We start from the raw sequence: 20,698 nt of genomic DNA, 5'->3' as shown, positions 1-20,698 counted from the left end.
CAGTGCATTTCACTGTGCTGTGATGGAGCAATGGCAGCTGAGCCTTAAGCTAATGAGGATGTTGAAAAGTCCACACTGGAACTTGGTAACACATATATTCAAACATTAGGATTCCATGAAACCTTTATGGAATGCATTAGGTTTTTTGCTATAATGGATTTGAACAGAATTGCTGCATTAACACCAGGTACAACACACTTAGGTTACTCCATCTTTTTTTACAAGGTTGCCAAAAACTGGAGAAATAACGAATATTAGAGAAATAAGAAAGTGCATCAGTATGAATTTAAATTCCTTTTCATTCAGAAATATTTTATGAGTTACTAAAAAACCTGACATGTATGCATGTATCCATAGTTGATTTTGTTTTTTCATCTATAAGTAAGAAAAATGGAAAAGTATAGTTAAGCTCCTTAAGCCAGTACTATGCCCGAAAACTGTAATTTTGTAGCACCTACCGATTATATTCAGCTCCTCTGAACAGATTTAAAGGATTTCGCCAGACTTTGCATTCTGTAAGAAGCAGACACACACATAAGGATCTCTCCCAAATTACAACGGTACTTGAGGTTTATAAAAAACATTAGTTACGATACAATGAGCCTTACTAAATGACTTATTTTTTATAGGTGCAAATGCAAAAACCCATCAAGAGCACTGAGATGAAGGTAATCAGACTGTTCTTTCTTTCTTAAAAAATAATTTAATTATAAATTAGTGTCAACAAATGCAATCATTCCGGACAAATAACCACTAACAAAGCCCCAAATGCCACATGAAAAGATAATACTGATTAGTTCCAGGACTCACATTTACCATAATGCAGAACTGAAGAGGCATCACACTGGGTTATTACACTGAAAAACAGCAATTAACTTGGTCTCTATGGACTTGTTATTTCTCCAGAAAAACATCACTGTCCAGTTAATGCTGTAAATCACTGTGAATCTCAGTTACAGTTGCCAAATTTAATTCCTCTTTAGTTTGTGAAGTAAAAATCTAAGGAAACACCTGCTGATCTTACTTAAGATAGCAGCAGATGCTGAAATTGATTGGCAGAGAAAAGTTGATTGCATTGCATAGGTTTGAGAATATTAAAAACATTTTATAAATTTCCCTTGAGGGAAAAACTTAATTTTTCACCCTACAAGAAGTAAGAGATATGGAAATCAACAATGTAATTTAAAGCAAAAATTAAAAAAATATAATCAAATTGTACAGCCTTTGAAACAGTGAGGTCTTGATTCTGGCTTTTCCTTTAATTTAACATCAGATTTATTATCTTAATTACAACAAAGACAATTCACTCCATGAAGGTGAGATCAGAATAAACTTCACTATTTGCACAAAGACTCACTGAGAGGCAGCATGTCACTCTATTTCAGATCTGCTACTGGGTGACCCCTCACATGGTGCTCTGCAAAAATTCATCAGTAGCACTGGCCCTCCAACATTTCACAGGGTGATTTCCACTAAAAATTTAACCAGCACATTTCTTCCTATGAATTTTTGCGACATCATTTCTAAAGAGATCAGTTTTCTGGTAGACTTATTGAGTCAGAAGGGTATCTTTATGGTAATAATATCCCTGCTGCCTTTATGCCTGTTATTTAGAAAAAGAAGTACTGAACAGCAAGTCCAGTCCATCCTCTTTTCTCATGGATATAGCTCCCATATCTGAGTGTGGGGCTATGGTGGCAGGGACAGAAAGTATTTTACATAAATTATTCGCAGTAACAGAAGGACACCCTCAGCAACACAGAAACTGGTCAAGTGGAACAGGAGGTGGGCCCTCAGTTTGTTGTGTTCCCCCAGCAAGTGCATGGAACAGAAACAGGAACAGGCAGACTTTAGGGAGGAGTGTATCTTTCAAGTACCCATTTCAGCAGGCAGCTAATATTAGAAACTTCCACTGGTTTACTCAGCAGAAGTGCTTGACTGACATTCAGCTGTGCTCTGTTTTGCAGCCAGAAGGTATGGCTGTTTGACAAGCTTTAATCTGACAGTTTTTATATAATATGACTTTCAAACCATTTTAAATATTAAATCAACAGACTCCTCAGTTCCAGAGGTGTAATTCAATGTGTTGACTTACTTTATTTGCAACCAATGAGATTAGGTAACAACTATGTGATTGCAGTGACACTTTTTGTTCATCTTATTTGAATTCAAGTGGTTACGCTTTATACAAAGCATGAAAAATTTTGGCACTGTAGCAGGGAAAGGTTGAACTGGGGAACAAAAAGGGGAGGTAAAGAAGGCCTTTAATTACCACCTCTGTGTTCTGGGGATGTTTTGGCATCTGTGTGGTCAGTTAAACATGGTGCTCTCTTGTTCCTTTTGTCTTGGTATCTGCTAACACCATGGCCTCAGTACAACATCATGTTTCTTACCCGTCAAAAGAGAAAGGCACCTACTGCAACATTCTACCACAGTCAAACCTCTACACAGGAACACATGGTGAGCCAAGAGGAAAAGACATCTCCACCTTGTTGGACAGCAAAAGAACTATCCCAGTGTTAATGCATGGTAAACCAAAAGTTTGCTTTTTCTGTTACTTTACAAACCAATAACATAACTATGTCCTTATTTTAACCTTTCAGAGAATTTTTCAATGATCACTTCTGGAGTACTGATACCTTTCTGAAGGCCAAATAACAGGCTATCCATACAGACACACTGTACAGAGACACCCAGAGTCCCAGCTCAGTGTCAATGCACTGAAAGCAAACACGCTCCTTGACTATTTCTTTATATCAGGAAAGTCAAGATGTGTGAATCTCATTACTCCAAATACTGTGCCTTCTGTTTTAAAATGACAGGAGTTATTTCAGAGCTGCTGAAGTGTGACTGAGCACACTGATGAGTGCACACAGGTGTTTCCAAGCCATCCCATGCTTTCTGCCAGCTCACCCAAATCTAATACCCTGGACCATGCAGTGCTGCTATTCACAGCCTCTCTTCAGATGAGAATGACAACAGCTGAATTTGCTGTGCTATATGGAGGCTTCCTTAAGGAGACTTACTCAGTAAATATAAAGGTTTTGTGAGGCCACCTGTATTATTTAACATGGAAGTTCAGAGCTAATTTTTGTTTGTCTGTTTTCATGCACACTGATGAGTAGAGATAAAATTTTGCTAGGTACAGACATAGGCAATTCAGCTATGGAACAATGTTTTCTCCATAAGTGAGGTTTTTTTCTTTTCATTCCTTTTCTTCACTTGTCAATTCTGATATATTCTAAAAGCCTGCAGATGAAATAAATGTAATAAAATTGTAGTTGATTCTAGGGGCACACCCCTAATTAATTTCCAATATTAAGATTATGGCCTGTAAGCCAAGCTAGGACAGAGACAGATAAGCTTCTCTTTACAGATGAAGAACACAAATCCAAATGCTCCTGCCCTTTAACAGTATTTGACTTTAACAGTATTTCCCCACTCAAGCCAGAAGCAATCAGCATTTTCATCACTCATGGGCTAAGTTTTCAATTCACTCTCCCCAGGCAGCTAAGTCACCCAAGCAGGGAGATGAGTTACCTTTCAGCTCCTTCACTCCCCAGATTTCAGTGCTTGGGGGGCGGATTCATTTTAGGCAGGCTGGCCTGTCTCTCAGAGGAACCATCACCCAGGCAGGCACCTGGCTCAGGGTGCCTCAGGCTTGAGGGTCAGACACCTTCACTCCTTGCACTGAAACTTGTAGGAGCTGTGAATGCCTGGAAGCTTGTAAAAATCAGGCCATAAATGCCTGAAATCATGCCTCCTAAACTGGAGGCCTTTAAAAAAAGCCTGGCTATGTTAGGACTTGCCCAATGCCACAGATCAAATCTGTAGCAGAGTCAGGAACATAACAAGCCCTTAAGCTGTTAAAAGTCACCATGCTTCCACTTACTAAGGTGAAATTCAAATGTTGTTTACATACTACTTACATTATCTAAAAAAAAGTAAAGCAAAGCCAGATGAACATTTATGACTTCTTTGTCTGATTGTTTTTTTAACAGCTTTGTTATTACTTAAAATTATTTCAGTAAAAATACTACCTGCCTTTGGAATCACAGAATCAGAGAACTGGTTGAGTTGGAGGTGACCACAGTGGTTCTCCCCATCCAACCTCCTTCAAACAGGGTCATCCCAGAGCACATGGCACAGGACTGCACTCAGATGGTGCTGGAATATCGTCAGGGAGGGAGACTCCAGGGCCTCCCCAGGCAATCTGTTCCAGTGCATGGTCACCTGCCCAGTAAAGAAGTTCTTCCTCATATTCAGGTGGAATATGAGGAATATTCCTGTGCATCAGTTTCTGCCTGCTGCGTTTTGTCCTATTGCTTGGCATCACTGAGCTCCATCCCTCTGACACCCTCTCTTCACATAGACATCGATGAGGTCCCCTCTCAGCTGTGTCTCCCCGAGGCTGAACAGGCCCGGCTCTCTCAGCCTTTCCTCCTAAGAGCCGCTCCGGCCCCTTCATCGCCTTTGCGGCCCCTCCGCTGGACAAAGGGCGCTGCAGAAAGGGCACGTGCAATTTCGTGCGGTTTTCAGAACAAAAGGAGCAAACAAATGCATGGACTAACTCTGCAGCCTGAGCAAACCACACGGCGCGGATGCGGAAGGATGCGATCAGCGCTGCCCGCAGCAGCCCCGCCGCTCCCGGGCGGCGCCGCTCACCTGAGACGCTCTGGCGGCTCGAGTCCGCGTCCCCGCCCGCGGCGCTGGCGGCGCTGGGCGCGCTGCTGTCCACCCCGCCCAGCAGGGGGCGCAGGTGGCTCACCGAGACCTGCTCGATGAAGGAGGTGCCGTACTTGCGGAAGTACCACCACTCGAAGATCTGCAAGGCACACACACAACACGCGTCAGGGCCCGGCCTCCGCCCGCTCCTCCGCCCCCCAGCCCGCCGAGGAGGCGGCAGCTCCGGCAGCTCCGGCCGCCCGCGGCCTCCTCCCCTCCTGCCCGCGTCAGCCCTGCCCGAGCACACCGAAATGTTAAATGGGAACCGAGTTTAGGTGGAAAATGTCAAATCTCGTCAACGCAATTATTTTTAATTTGCTTAAAAACCAAAATAACGTCAAATTATTTCAGCTGTTCGGCCTCTTTCTTTACACTGACTACTAGAACATCCCCCCCCTCCATCCCCCCTCGGGCCCGGCCCAGCCCGGCCACAGGCCAGAGGACGCTGCAGCCAGGGCTGGACCCGCCCCGCCTCAGCTCCCTCTGCGGTCCAGGCAATGCGAGGAAAAGCAGATTGGCTTGTTTCCCCTCTAAATCCTTCCAAAGACATTCACTGAATTTAATTTTAAAAATGTTAAAAATGCGAAACAAACTCCAGGAAGCTGAATCCTTTTCCTTTTAGGATTTTTTTCTCCCTAGCTGAACTGTGTTTTATTTTGTTTGGCTGACTTGGGCTGACTCCGAATTAATTTTATTTTCAGGCTTTTGGTTGAGCTAGCAAATCAGAAAAAAAATTATTATTTACAGAGCTCGACTTGGAAAATAATTTCACAGCCTAAGAACACCTTGAAATTGAAATTATACACATAAATATGCATCGGTGGTATTTTCACAAAAAATATATTACTCAGTAAGAATACACATATTTCAGGAAACCACAAAAACCTGGAAATGAAAACTATTTCATTTAAATATGAAAATGTTTAGACTGTAAAAATTGTAAAGAAACACATGCTTATAGATAATAGATGTAGATAATAGATAACACATGCTAATAGATAAGTTGCACTTGAATCATCACCCAAACATCTACATACCAAAAGCAAATCTAAGGAGCTTTGAGAAATTTGGCAGGACTTTGTAATACTGACTGCACTAAAAATTGGGAACAAACAGTCTCTGCTCTTCCCATTTTCCTTGGTATTTCCATGTGTTACACCAGTGCTGAAAGCTTTGATAAAATCTCTTCTTACTGGGCACAATCAACAATAAGGGAGAGGATTGTGTTCACATCTCTGTCACCATCAGTGTGCTGTTGGGCAGGTTTGGGTGGGTCAGCCAATAGACAGCAGGCTCTGGAAGGCCTCTTCAGAGTCTGCCTGCTCCAGAAGAGTTCAGGCCAGGCTTCACACACATCCTCCTTCAGTATTTTTTGATTTTTTAAGTTCTCTTGACATCTTTATATAGTTGAAATGACTTCTGTCTCCATGAGATTGGACTGTCTGTAGACAAGACATACTTTTTACCCCATCCCCTTTAGAGGAGGGGGAAATAAATTTTCTGACATTGAAGGAAAATACTCCTCTCCAAAAGATGCTACTAATGCATTCTGCACTGGGGCTTCCTCTAAATTAAAGTGTGTTGTTAAAGCATCTAGAGGGATTCATATGGAAGGACTCTATCTGCATAGGAGTGAAAGGGAATGAAGCTGGTGCCAACTGGAGACAAGTTCACACAAGATTGTGTGGCAGCTCTGGAGATCACTCCCCAGAACAATCTAATGTCATTTCTGAGAGACAAGAAAGAATGCAGTAGTCTGGTGGGGAGAAGACAGAAGGACTATGTGAACACATAGCATTTCAGGAGCGAACAGATGGTCACATCTGGAGAAACCAGAGCATTAGCATGTTCAGATCTTTGTGAACTCTTTCCCACTCAAGTCACCAAAACCCCATCCAACCTGGACAGCTCCTCCTTACACAGACTCCGAGGTGCATTTGCCACTGTTCTGGTTCCTCTGGCAGGTGCCTGCAGCAGCACCCAGCAGCATGCCAAGTGCCAAGGACAGAACGCTGATGCAGTGTCACTGAACACTTGTTCCACACAGGCTTCCTGTGGCATGCATCACTGCCTCTGAATGCTGGAGATGGTGGACAGGGAGCTGGCACAGGTGTGTCAGCTTTGGTTTTAGCTGTTTTCATGCTCTTAGGCACACCATACATTTTAAAGGGGTTAAAGTTTATATCTTACAATTTAAGAAAGCATCATCAGCATGTGGCTGACCATAGGAGAAAGGCTATGCCATAAGATACAGTCATAGATCTGCTGTGAACATCTGTTTCTGTTCTGTCTTTGAACACTTTGGAACAAATCAAGGCACAAAAGCCACAGTTCTACCTGTCCAAAGTTCCAGAGGGAGAGTGTGTTAGGAATGAAAGATTATAGTATAGTCTTGCATTGAGGCAAGGGAAACTCAGTCAGAATTTCACTATAGTGTAAGTCAGGGACTCAAGTACAGCTGCCAGACTGGCCGTGCAAAACTCAGACCGTATCTAACAAGCTTTGTACTTTCTATAAGAGAGGAAAAAAAAGGTTTTGCAAAATGTGCTAATAAATTCCTGCTCATTATTTCAATCATGATCAGCTTTAAGATGAGGTCAGTAAAACCCAGAGAGAGAGTGAGCAGCACAAAAGCACACTTGAGCCCACTTGGCCTGCACAAATGTATACCAGCTGGAAAGCTGTCACACTGAATTTCAATGAAACTGAGGGGACAATTACAAAGAATGTACATACATATATAAATGTAGTCTCTGCTACAGTTCAGCTGAGTGACAGAACTTGCTCAAGCATGTGACACAGCTGTATGCCTGCTCCTTTGGACTTACAAATATATTAATTATTTTTAAAAATGGCATTAAAGCTCATAAATTGTTTAAGGCAACTTTGAAAAATATTTGCTATGTTGAATGAATCCAATGCCAGGAAACATCAGCCAGATCTCAATCCATACAGTCTCTTAGAAATTAAAGCCATAAATCATCACCATCATCATCATCATGAGCCTTTGCTTGGAGTGATTTGTTCAGCATGTATAAGGAGGTAATCTGTAATTTGGTGCTTAAGTCAAACCAATAAATTCTCTTTAGAGAATTTTTGCATCTTTCTCAGACAGTGTCATCTGGTTTGAAAACTAATTTCTGTAAATCAAGTTTGACTTCCAACTGCATCATGAAGTTTGAAAGCCATGTGAAGTCAACAATCTTACGACAGTTCAGCAGATGAGAGATCATCTGATAGAATAAATTACTATAAAGATTAATTACCCATTGACAGAGATCTGAAGTAGAGAGGAAATTAATCAGAAAGGTAATTTCTGCACCACTTCTGAAAGAAAAAGCCATGTAATTTCTCCTTTCAGTGGGAAGTGAGCTCATTTCCAGAGATCTCCCCTTCACAGCAGTGACAAACTTGGGGATCTTTCTAGTTGGTGCCTGTGCTTTCAAATTGAAACAGGAACAGTATGTCCAAACCCGCAAGGGATTTTTGGGACCATAATGTTCACAAGGGCCAAGTTAAAGCTTTGTTCTGAACATTTCCAGCTTTGTGTATTAAAAACGCAAATTAGAATTTTTATTTTTTAATCTGGTATAAATATTGCCTAATGTAAGAGTATTTGATTTTGGAAATGTCTTCTTAATACACTTCTCTTTCCCTGTGCAATGAAAACGTTATAGTCATCCTCTTTCTAATCTCTGCTCTCACATACAAACAATCCCAGATAATTTTATTTATCTCTGTAGCAACAAATCTATTCTGCATCACTTGGCTATCAGTTCTGATCTTCCTGCAGTTTTTCAGAACAGATATTCCATTATATATGCATCAATTCACAAGGGATGGTTTTGGTGGTGGTTCTCACTGGACCAAGGAAAAATATCTATCAATGATTTGAATTGTGCTTTTCTGTTTCTCCTATGTGACACAGGCATCCTGTCTTAGAGCAAACACTCTGTCATTCCCTCCTAGTGTATGTGTATGGAGTCTTCAACAGAAGCAGTAAAGGATTTAATTTACCAGCAACTTTCACAGCTCAGATTTCTCTTTCAGCCCTGTAATGAGACTTTCAGGTCTCAGATTGGTACTCTGCAACCAATCTAATGGATTTAAAGGAAGCTTACTGTCTGGAGGAACAGCATAGTGATAGCAAGACTTGATTCCATGGTTAAGCCTATTTTATGAATAAAAGGGACCACAGCACAGGTTTGGCTCAAGTTATCCATGCTGTTTGTTTGCTAGCACACTACCTGGCCTGTGTCACCTGTTCCAGGCAATGACTGCAAATGTTCTATGTGTATTACAGCCCAGAGGCTGTTTCCAGTAGACAGTATGGAAAAGGTCATCCATGTTTTGGGAGGCAAGAGTGTTTATCCATATGTGTGTGACTACACAATGCTACTTGCCTCCCAACAAAGCAAGCTGCTGGTCTGTTTTATTTAGCTGTTAGTGGTAGCCAGTGACTCCAGGAGATCCTTCAGTCCTTCCATCTTGGATCTAGGAAACAGCAAGCCTCTGACCATACTGAGTGTCCTTAATGACAGCCTTGAAGGATAAGCACCCCCATTCCTTCCGGAATAAAAACACCCACTCAGCATCCTCTTAGACTCTGTTCCTGGTTACTGAACCCCCATTTGTCTTATCTCAAAGAGACAGGAGGAGAACATACATACAGTGCTACTGGGCAGCGTATTCAAAATAAATAGCTGTTTACTTCATCCACTTCAGAAACACAAAATAATATATCGTGTGGATTAAGTGTAGTACTTCTCTCAACACTGTGTAGACCCCACCTAGTTACAGTATCATTTTCTTGTCTGTGGCCTGGGTTACAGCCTGCCTTCCAATAGATCCTTCCTCTCCCATCTGCCCCTTGGCAAGGTTTCCAATTTCTTAGGAATTCCCTACAATGGTTCTGCTCCTCCTGACCCTTGAGCCTTCTCTGAGCAGAGCAGAAACTTTGAATGGTTACCATGTATTGCTTTTCAGCCCATGAAGACTGTCCCTGCACAACTGTCAGACTTTCACAGAATCTGTGGCAGCATCCAAAACTCAGTCACTCTTCTGCCCCTCTGCAGCAGACTACACAAAGGTAGTGAAACAAGCAGAAGGATTAATTAGCAACTACAGAAAACAAGTCCTTCTGTGTTACTCAGGTCTTCTCTCAGACTTCCTGTACTGGTACCATTGGTGACAAGAGACTGTGACTCTGACAGTACATTACAAACTTAGGTAGTAGCAAGCAGCCCAGCTGCTCAGTGCTAGGCAGTGTGTAGACTCATGCTCTACCTCTGTAGGTTGGCTTTCTAATTCTTACATCTGAAAGGCCTGGGTCTTATTCGTTGCAGAATGTTTTTCACTGTGTAGCAGAAGACACTTACTACTGTCCCAAGCTCAGAAGTAGAATAACAAGGAATTCTTGGTGAAGATTTAAGTCTGAGGTTCATTTCTACCTGTGCTTTGTTAGAACTGAGACTCTATCAGTTTGCAGTGCAAGTGCCTCACATGCTTGCTGAGCAACTTTGGTGATAACTGTATGTTAAATATGTGGCTTTATTTAGAAATCTCAATGGCATTTACATAGTTCTAGTTCACAGCATTTACTGAATGTCAGGTGTGTTTCATGACAGTTTTATTACTCTACCTAAGGAAAACCTCAGCCCTCCCAGACATGGAATACAATGCAGCTCATTGTATTCTGTGAGGCAGCACACTGGATTAAAGGTAACTGTGGTGGAACCAAGTTTCCAATACAGTATTTCTAATGCAACTGTGGACTAAATCTTGTTCTTATTTTTTGATGCCTACAACAGTGCATGGATGAAAAGAATATATGCTAAATTATTAATTTTTAACTTGTGTGCTGTAGTCAAGTAATTGTTAAGGAAAATGCTTGAGATAGAAAAGTATTTTCTGTACAGTTCTGACCTGTAAGAAAAAAAGGTCTGAAATCCTAGTTTCAATTCAGTCATATTGCCCATAGCAAGGTCAGAATTTTACCTAAAGAATTAAAACAAAGTAAGGGACAAAAAAAGACAGGAGTGTAATGTTTTGCAAAGGAGTAATGTAGTACTCAACTTTGCAGTCAGTGTTTCATGACCCAAACATGAGTTAGAAAAAGAAATCCCTTTCCCATAAGTTACCACACTTATGAAATGATGGAATTTTCCATTATTTCATAACCTGCGGTGCTATGATTTCTCCTGATTAGGAACTGCAGCCAACTGATAATGGAAAGAAATCTGCCAGCCCATATGGTGGAAAATTTCAAGCAATAATAGTACATCTAGTCTAAAAAGTACCCCAGTGATGTAGATTTGACAAGAGAATGTTTATTTGATGGAAGAACTTCACTTTATACCATTAACAGTACTAAGAATCCTTTAGAAATGATGATGCTGTGTAGTCTGATGTGAGTGTGTGGGCAATTCATCATGTTACTGGTCATGGTAAACAGCATGTAAGCAGGGACACAAGTAAACAGCAAGATTAAGAAATAATTAATCTGAAGCACACTTGGGCTAATGACTAGACTAGCACTACTCATTAGAACTTTATCAGCTGTCTTTTCTGATGAATGATCTGTTCAGCTTGCACTTTCTTCTTTCCATGACCACATCTGCTTAGTTCTTTTTCCATCATCAGATTTACAGAAAATATGTTCCTCTCAGCACAGACACTGGTCCCTACAGTCTAGGGTTCCTGGCTGTTACTTGTCTGCTTTTTCACCTTTAGGAAGGTGCCATATGAACAGCAAACAACTGACAGCAGTAGTGAAGATCAAAAAAAAAAAAAAAAAGCTTTCAGTCTGATTTCTGAGTCTACCTCCATCACCTCACTTTTTCTTCAATTTGTTCATAATGGACATTCTCATGCAATACTAAGGGATTTATTTTGATTAAGGCTCAATCTGATTTCTTCATGAAAGGTTTCTATTGGTGTCCTTTTGCTCCATTTCCATATTATAGTCTTGAATATGTCTTGCCACTTCCTTCTTGTGCTTCCCATCAAAGCACTTAGAAATTTCTTGCTCACAAGTTGCCTGCTGAGATCATTCCTCAGAAATTGCCTTTATGACTACAGTATAAAATGTACCTACATTCACAGTGATGAATTTAGTTCCACATAAATTAGTCACTCTTCAAAGTTTTTGTTCCTGTTTGATTCTGTAATGTAATTCAATAGGGCAAAAAATAAGCTGTGTTTGTCTTGCCACCTCCCCGTACTGTCTTCACCCTCCAGCAACAAATACATAACTGTGTCCATGAAACCCACATTATTTCTCTCAGTCCTTCTCATCTTGGTGGTGGGGCCCAGCATTTTCTTCTTTCTGAGTGACAGCGCTGAATGTAACAATTTCGTCCTGTGCATTTGAGTGAGTTCTGCTGAACTGAACCCAACTCTTACAGGTCTGGCTCCTGCTCATATTCTGAAAGTTCTGTTGATCCCTCTGGAGCTCCATCGTGTGCTTTGGGGCTCAATCCATACAAGACTGATGAATACCCAAGGTGCAGATATTAGTTAATTCCCTTCTGCTATAAGGAAACTCAGAGCAAGGCACAGCAGCAGTGCACCTGCTGCTTTATGCTTGAAATTATCTAAGTGATGAGAGTCTCACAGGAATGAAGTAGTCAAGGATGCCATTTGCTTATCTACATTGACTACAGGCAATGTGGAAGTGAGAGGTGCAGATTTCCCAAACCAAACTGATCGTGTTCAGTTAGGATCCTAGTTGCTTTCAGGTTTCTCTGAGATTAGTGGATCTGAGGTGATGTGAACCAGCCTCTAGCCATGTTTCTCTCTCTCTCCTCTTTCCACTTATCACTACAAGAGCTTACACTTGGTCTCATCCCAGTTACATGCTTAGTTTGGTGTTGTGAGGGAGGGTCTACATCTTGTATCCAGCAGATTTTAAAAGTGTACAACTTGAATAAACAAGACTAAAACAAAGGCAACCATTCCCTGAGGAGGGGAAGTGGAAAGGGAGGGCCTGACCTCTTCTTCTGGCTATCTAGAGACAGGTCACATGGGAATGGTTCAAAGCTGTGACAGGGGAGGATCAGACTGGACATGAGGATAATTATCGTTACTGACAAAGTGGCCAAACACTGGAACAGGATTTCTTGAGAGGTGGTGGATGTCCCAAGCCTGTCAATGCTTAAGAGGCATTTGCAGAATGCCCTCAATAACATGTTTTAACTTTTGGTCAGTCCTGAAGTCATCTGGCAGCTGGACTAGATGATCATTCTGTTCTGTTCTGTGCTATGCTACACTATTCACTTGTGTAAGCAGTAAGCCAGCTTTCAGCAGTGAGGAAACAAGAACAGACCACATAAATAATATATACGTACACCCTGTTAATACTTATATTTTTAATATCCATTTGTTTCTATGCTCTGCTTTGGACTCCTGCATTGTGAGAGTATTATGATTCACTCCACTGCAGCAATTTGCATGAAGAAGCCCTTTAGAATTACATTTGGGAGGAGGGTTTTTTAAATGGTTTAAAAATGTATTTAAGCGAATAGGCAGGTATGTACTGGGAAAGATTCTAGAAGTGATGATCTGAAATATTTAACCCTTGGAATCCTGGCAGCAGAACTGGTATTTCTCTAGTGAAGTCCTGCTGTATCTTTCTGAAAGGACCACACTAAGCTAAGATAGTTGGTACCTTTCCTCGTCTTCTTTTTATTGGCCTTTTCCATTTCTGTAGTACTTGTCAAGGAAAGCACTTAATGTGCAAACACTCGTTAAGAATTACTGTAGGGTTGTTAGTGAGTCACGCTGTTCTTCAAGGCTTTTTTTGTTCTAAGATACAGCACTGAAACATCTGTTTTTTTCTTTTTCATTCCCACAGAAAGAGCATACAAGTAAAGACAAATATGTGCTGCAGAATCCTAAGTTTACAGAAGAAAAAAAAGATACCTATTGATCTGCATGAAGCCCAAAATACAAGTCTGGATATCAAAATCAAATTCTAAAGTGATATTAATAGATGTAGTACTTACCAAAATAAGTCCCGAGATTAATGACGATGTGCCTGTCAGGGCAACATAGAACTTGGGGGTTAATGTGTTCAAAAACATACTCACTGAAAAAGAAAAGAGAGGACACCATGAGTACAAGAGCAGGACACGTTCTCTGCGTGTTCCTTTCTCCGCCCATTTGCAGGTAAGTTATTACCTTAGCTTTGATAAAAAAGACAGTTAAAATAACATCCTGTTGCATCTGCCTAACATGCAATAACGTAGAGCATTACAATGCCACATGAAGAATTTTGTTTTCACAACCAAATCAATCACAAGGCATTGGAAAACAGTTGCACACACATCTGGGACTTTACTATTTCAGTTAGTGCTCCACTGACACAGAGTTTAGGATTCCCCACGGTATATGGAAAACATTTTATTATATGCCTTTGCTACTCCATTGCAGTTAGACATCTTGGACGTCTATCTCAATGTCCTGCATTCAAAATTGTCTCAACATCCTGTAGATCTTGATGAAGATTTTTTAAGCTTTTTATTTCTCACTACCTTGGTTTCTCACTTACAAAGTAGAAGATAAAAGCATTTACCTAATTCATTCTACTGCTCCAAAATTGGTGAACCACTCAGTATGACAACAGTGAATAAGTGATTAGAAAAAGACCTAACTAGCTTTCTGTTAGTAATGGGTGAAAATCATGATAGTTGTCCAGATTATCTGAAATCTAGAGCAGAAGCGAAGTCAGATGAGCAATTGCATCTGTGTGGGCTTCTGGAAATCCAAAGGGCTTTTCTGGTGATATCTCATCTTGAAAGCTGCTGAGAAAAATCATCAGGTAGTCATGCTCATCCCCTATAGAAAATCCCTATGGCTGGCCTTAAGAGAATAAAATAATCTAGGTTTTTGATGACTCTACAGAAACTACCAGAGAGAACTGGAGTTCTGTTAAATTCTAGGTGTTTAAAGAAAACACAACTTTCCATCACTTCCATCTTCCACAAATGAAAACATTCTGGATTAAACCACATAAAGGGTTAGAATATCCTCTGTAAACAACCCTGCTGGTCTCAACCAGTGCCAAAGAATTTCTCATGCACATATACATTTATGTATATACACACACATATATTTGTATATGTACATGTATCGAGGATTGGGGAGGGAACTGACAATTGTTTAGCAGGTAAATTTAAAAGGCTTGTAGCAGAGTACTAGTCATTAAAAAAACACTGATAAAAGACCTGGTTATGTAGGTGTGAGGCCCTCAGTTCATTTCTGTTCCCTTTATAAGTAACATCTAGCAGAAATTAAATAATATGAAGTCAAAAAACGAAGAGGAGACAACAACAGCATAATACACACCATCAAACATATGATTCACTTTCCATGACGAGTAAAAAGAAAAAAAAAAAAAAGTTTTCCAGAAATGCATCACTAAAAGAGATTAAAACCCTGCAACTAAGGTACTTTGTTCAGGTTTTGGCTGCTTATTTTCTGTGTTGTCTTTTTCATGAAGAACCCATAAAGTGTTAAAATGGAACTGTCCTTTCCTAGTCCACTGGAGTGGCATTGAGCACCAAGCTGTACAGTAAAGAATAAATCTGGTGGGTTTTAATGCCATTGTACATTTTATCTCCTAAATGCATTGGATACCGGACTCTCAGCTAGTGTAAATCAGCATCACATCCTCAAAACTGCTGCGTGCAAGACAGCTACACCGTCTCAATCCTTCCTCTTTTCCCTTTCCTTTCCTGTCCTGTCCAATAAAAGAAGACTTAGAAATAGTAGTCCCTACTTTCTTCAGGCACAGCACCTAGTAAGTGCTGTGGAAGAGGAATGGAGAGACTAAAATAGCTTTGGCTTCACCAACTATCCTGAGTCTTTTAGAAGAAACATTCCTTATTTTGGAATGCAAATGTAAGCCAGAGACATACTCAAAATATGTCACTGGGGAAATTTCAGACTGCCAGTGAAACGACTTCCTTTGCTCAGGTCAGGATATGCCTGAGAGAGAATATGCTACGATGGGATACAGAAGCCTGTGTACAGCCTTGTAACACAGTGCTGCTGCAGTGCCAACATTAACACGAAAAGCCAGGCAGCAGGAGACTTTACAGAGGAGCTTTCTCTTCCACTCTCCCACACAGGGTATGGAATATTGGAATTTTTTTTTCTATTAAAATTTCCCATTGCCCTGGAGGTAATTTGATTTCTAAAGTTGTAAGCCATCTAAGTCTACTGTGAAGACTCCACATAAGCATATTCATTGAATAAGGATACAGTCTATTTGCTTTAAATATTATTACTGACATAAAAATTGTTTTGGGAAATACATCCCCACTTGGAAGAGCCCTCTTAACAAATTAGCTCTATGGAGTTCATCAGTGGAGTAGATTGAATAAGGCTAATAGGAAATTCTATTTATTAGCTTTCCACTGTCACTGCTCTTTTACAAGCAATGTATACTGGTTTATAGAGAAACTCTGAGATGTGAATGGAGACTGGATTGTATTTATCTATAATTTCCACAAGTGTTACTGCTTTCTTCTTTCCCTGCACGTATACTGCTGCTCCTTTATCTTCCTTATTATAGGCCGCTGCAATTCTTCACTTTTACAGCTTAGTCACAGGAACTTGCAAGGTGAACAGATATGATGTTGGATGCTTTCAGATTTTATGGGCCAGACTCCCAGAAAACTGAAATAACTCAGTAGATTTGATACATGTGCACTCAACAACCAGAGCTGTGTATCTGGACTGTATCTCTCTAATCCTCTGGCCATTCTTTTTCCTGCTCATTAAATATAAGAATCTTCTACTTCATTATGAAAAGTATCATGTTTAGCCAATTATTAGCTGCTCTCCCAGTTCCTTTGTCTCCATAAATATTATTAAGAAAAGGAAATACTTTCTAATAAGAAACATATCTCCAAAACAGTAAAACTAAGCTTGTGTGGTGTGACTATTTTTATTCTCAAGTCAATGGAATTCAATCACTGTTTCAGTGGAAATTACATCAAGGCCTAGTTCTCTAATACTTAACCTCAAGAGTAAAAATCAATCCACTTTTGCATTGTGATATATGTATTATTATCCAAAAGGGAGCATTTCTTTACAGTCAGCATTCTGACACTGAAGAAATCACTTACATATCCAACATCTCCATCTCCCAGTGGAATCAGGGTTCCTGAATATGTTGCAGTAAAATAGAGCCATTAGATAATGCTACCTGTCCATCTAGCAAAATTTGGATAGCAGTATTTTTTGTCTGTATTTCCACTTGATGATGTAGCAGGACTGAGGAGCAGAGAGAGATTTATGAGAAATGTGAGCTGAAGATAATAGCAGATGACTGCAGAATAAAGAAGCCAGGTAGAATCACCAGCAAAAGGTAGTACTGTATGTAATTTCTTCTGAATTCCAGTGTATTCCTAATTATTTCTGTTCACAAGGGGAAGATGCTGCAGCTCTTCAGTTCAGAATATCATCTCTTGTCTGTAACTTGGTAGGACTTAAAAAGGGCAGGTAATGAGTATCTAGACAAAAAAACTTGCCTGATGTTCCTACGGTGGCAAGTCATTTGAAATTACTGTCAAATCCCAATTATTTGCACAGGCTTTTGACAATGAATGATCTATTTTAGGTGTGTTTTAGTACAGCTTGTTTTGTATTTTTTAAGGAAAACCAGCATGACCTATAAATTCTGTCTAAAAAAAGCCAAACATGTCTACTTATGAGAGACGCCTGGCTTTACAAATATCCATCCCCTCTTTCTTCCCTTCTCTTCATTGCTTTCATTTTAGTAATACTTGAGACATTCAGAATAAGGCATATTTACATTTTCACAAGTGCCTAAGTTACACTGGTAAGTAATTTCATCCTTCTGTATACTATCTAGGGAAGGACTGTTATTTCATTGTTAACTGTGCATGCTCAGAGATGAATTTACATCCTATTCAATTCACAGCAGACAAGTTACAAAAGTCGTATCTAACATTCCTAGTTGAGAGTAATCAAAAGAGGTGATTGAAATGTTTTTGAAAGCAGATGCCATTTCATTCATCTTATATATATTATTCATTTCCAATACTTGTGATTCATTCTGAACCTGGGAATAAACATGAGGAAAATTCAGGTATTTTTCAAGTAACAAAATCTTTGAAACATGCAAAATGTTTCACTCAAAATGATAAAAAACCACTGTTACTTTATAAATTTCTTCATGGTTTTGAGGCATTCAGAATTCAAGCATGTGAGGAACCACAGAAGAAAATACTGGGGTTGAACTGCTAAAAGTATCATATTAACTGCTGCATCAGTTAATTACATTAGAAGGTCACTAGGGGAGGGAGCACTGCAAACTACCAACTATTCCCACATGCAGACCTACTATAATGACAGCCTCATTACCTACTTCTGAACCTGAGGTGATGTAAGTGCACAGTAAGGTGCAAATAAAAACTTAATAGCAATGTAACATAAATCATATACACAAATAGAACAAGCAAAGACAGGACAGTATAATTTATGGCACTTCTTTATTAGCTCAAAATGCAGGTAAAATGATACATATCTCAATAACCTTGTTAAATAAAAAAATATATTATGCATAAATAAATAACATATACATTAACTTAAATATAATTATAACTGGGTACAGTAGTTAATTTTGTAAGAGCAAATTGCCAGAAAATATGTGGCTGAATGAGAATCACATTCAGAAGCCTGGAGCCTGTGCTAAGATGGTGAGAGATGATGGTGATGTACCAGAAGTCTCCTGTTACTTCAACTCTGACTAACTACACTGTGGTGCATAATCAAAGTTCTGCCCACACAGATACTTCAAATTAGTGAAATAAAACTTTCTGGAATGAAGACCACCACACTCTCTCTTCCATGTTTCCACATCTTAAATACACGTTTTCTCTTTCAACAGAATAACACAATAAAAAGGGAGAGTAGAGGCAGCCTTCTGGAGAAAAACTGTGTATGATGGGAGAGGCTTTTGGCCACAAAGCACAGACCAAAGAGAAGGAGTGGATGGAAGTAAACACAGGACCAGTTACATGTCAGAAACTTTTAGGTTCATTTACTTATAACTGAAAAATAAAGAGTTTTGAAAATGGTAACTAACATTCTTTTCACTTTGCAACCAACTGCCCACTGAGCAAATTATATCCAGCACAGAAAAGTGAAACAAGTCTTACTAAATTCAGTCCATCTTCTCCCAAAAAAATGCTGCAGGAGGATTACACACAAATTCAATTTAATCATTGTTCCCAGTATGCTAATGTGTTAAATAAGGCCAAAGTGATCTGTGGCCTTAAATAAGCACAATGATCTGTGCTGGCTTGCTTTTCAACATGAAGTCTATATTCATATTGCGATGTCCAAAAGTTATTGGACCAATCAAAACTCTTGTCTCACTCCTAGCAGGAATTAGTCTGTTCTGGTTGTGGAGCTTTGGGACTCATACAAATATACTGCATCTTTCAGAGTGCATTAGCCATTCAGGCCATTACAGTAAGTTTGCTCATTCCCACTGTGAACAGTATACAGGGAAATGTAACTGATAAGAGATAAGAACCAACACAGAGTTGAGGGCAGAAGGGCATACAGGTGCATCAAGGAAACCAGATCTGTGAGACAAAAAACCACTTAAGACCTTGTTGTGACTTGGGAAAGGAAAGAGAAAAGAAAACCAGGTTAGAGGAAGACTAATAAAATACAGAGATGAGCTAAAAGAAAATTTAAAAATGGAATGACTATAAAAATTCTGCATAGAAAGAAGATGATACAGGCAAGAACAGCAAAAGTAAAAAAAGACACAAGAAATGCCATAAGCAATATGAATGTAAACAAAGGCTATTTTTACTTCAGCAAGAGATGCTTTGCATGTCAGAAGTACCTTTTCACTAGGAGAAATAAGACTGCCAACAATAACAGCTTTAGTCTTTTGGGAAGAGATGCTGTCCAGAAGTTATTCTTTGCTATCAAATACACTCCAAAGCTTTTCTCACAAACTATTAAACCCTTAACAAAAGGCACTACTAAAGGTTCCCATTCCCAGCTATATTTTCTCAGATGTCCTGCTATGGTCAACAGCTACAGTATGCCTCAGGAACAGAGAGGTTAGACATACAGGCAGAAGACGGACTATAACTACACCCACCCCAAGGAAAACATTCTGTATTGGGAATTTAAATACTAAAGCCAACTTAGTATAACTAGATCCAAGCACAGTATTTTGCTATTCCATTTATCTGAGATCATGAACTCCCTACCTTGTGGATTTGGGGAGAGTGAAAATATGAAGAAAAGAAAATCAACTTTCCTGAATGCAAGCCACTATTATAATGCAAATTTTCTGTCTCAGTTACCCCTGCCAAGGGACAGGAACATTTGCTCTTGCTTTCACAATGCAGTGGTGACACGAGTTAATTGCACAGCTTCTGTTAATTGCAGAACATGCTGCATGAACACCAAGATTTGCTAATAGTTGGCAGCAGAAACCCTTCTAAAAAAATTTACCCATCCCCTCCCCCCAAACTAACAAAACCCCCACAGCATTTCCATTTAAAGCAAACAAAGGAGAAAACACTTCTCTTGCAGCCCTTAGCTATAAGGGATTGAACTACTGTGTACTTCTTTATGACCATCACTAATGCTAAAAGCAGACTAGTGATATTAATAATGTAAAAGTGGAAAGGAAAGACTGGGTCAAATAAGAATGAGGCATTAAGAATGAGCAATGGCCGTTGAGTAGAGATACTAATACTTGGATTTTTAGAGATGTGGATGTATAGTCATGTTGTTGCTTGGTTGTCAGTCGAATTCTCTTGCAACACTTTCAGCTTTAATTCTTCTAAAATCAGGTTGCTTGCAAATTGATTAGAAACACTATCATTATACACATCTCCCCTGCAGACTTAGTTTCAAGAATCGTGAGTCCTTGTCTTAATTTTTACTTCAGCATTGCAGTGCATGA

General features: G+C 39.7%; 1 protein-coding gene across 2 annotated transcripts in view; it reads right to left on the bottom strand.

Annotated features, from left to right (window-relative positions):
* ST7 (suppression of tumorigenicity 7) overlaps positions 1-20,698 on the bottom strand; it is a 136,759-nt gene that overhangs the window by 49,852 nt on the left and 66,209 nt on the right. For both annotated transcript variants that reach the window (XM_083858752.1, XM_083858751.1), the window contains exons 2-4: positions 13,731-13,813; positions 4,666-4,825; positions 459-513 (exon numbers count right to left, since the gene is read on the bottom strand). In XM_083858752.1, coding sequence (XP_083714878.1) covers positions 459-513; positions 4,666-4,825; positions 13,731-13,813 — 298 coding nt within the window. The remainder of the gene's footprint in view (positions 1-458; positions 514-4,665; positions 4,826-13,730; positions 13,814-20,698) is intronic.

This window comes from Zosterops lateralis (genome assembly GCF_965231275.1).
Source record: "Zosterops lateralis genome assembly, chromosome: 4".
Lineage (NCBI taxonomy): Eukaryota > Metazoa > Chordata > Aves > Passeriformes > Zosteropidae > Zosterops > Zosterops lateralis.
The sequence above is the reverse complement of the archived record's forward strand: the minus strand, read 5'-3'. Positions and strand labels throughout refer to the sequence as shown.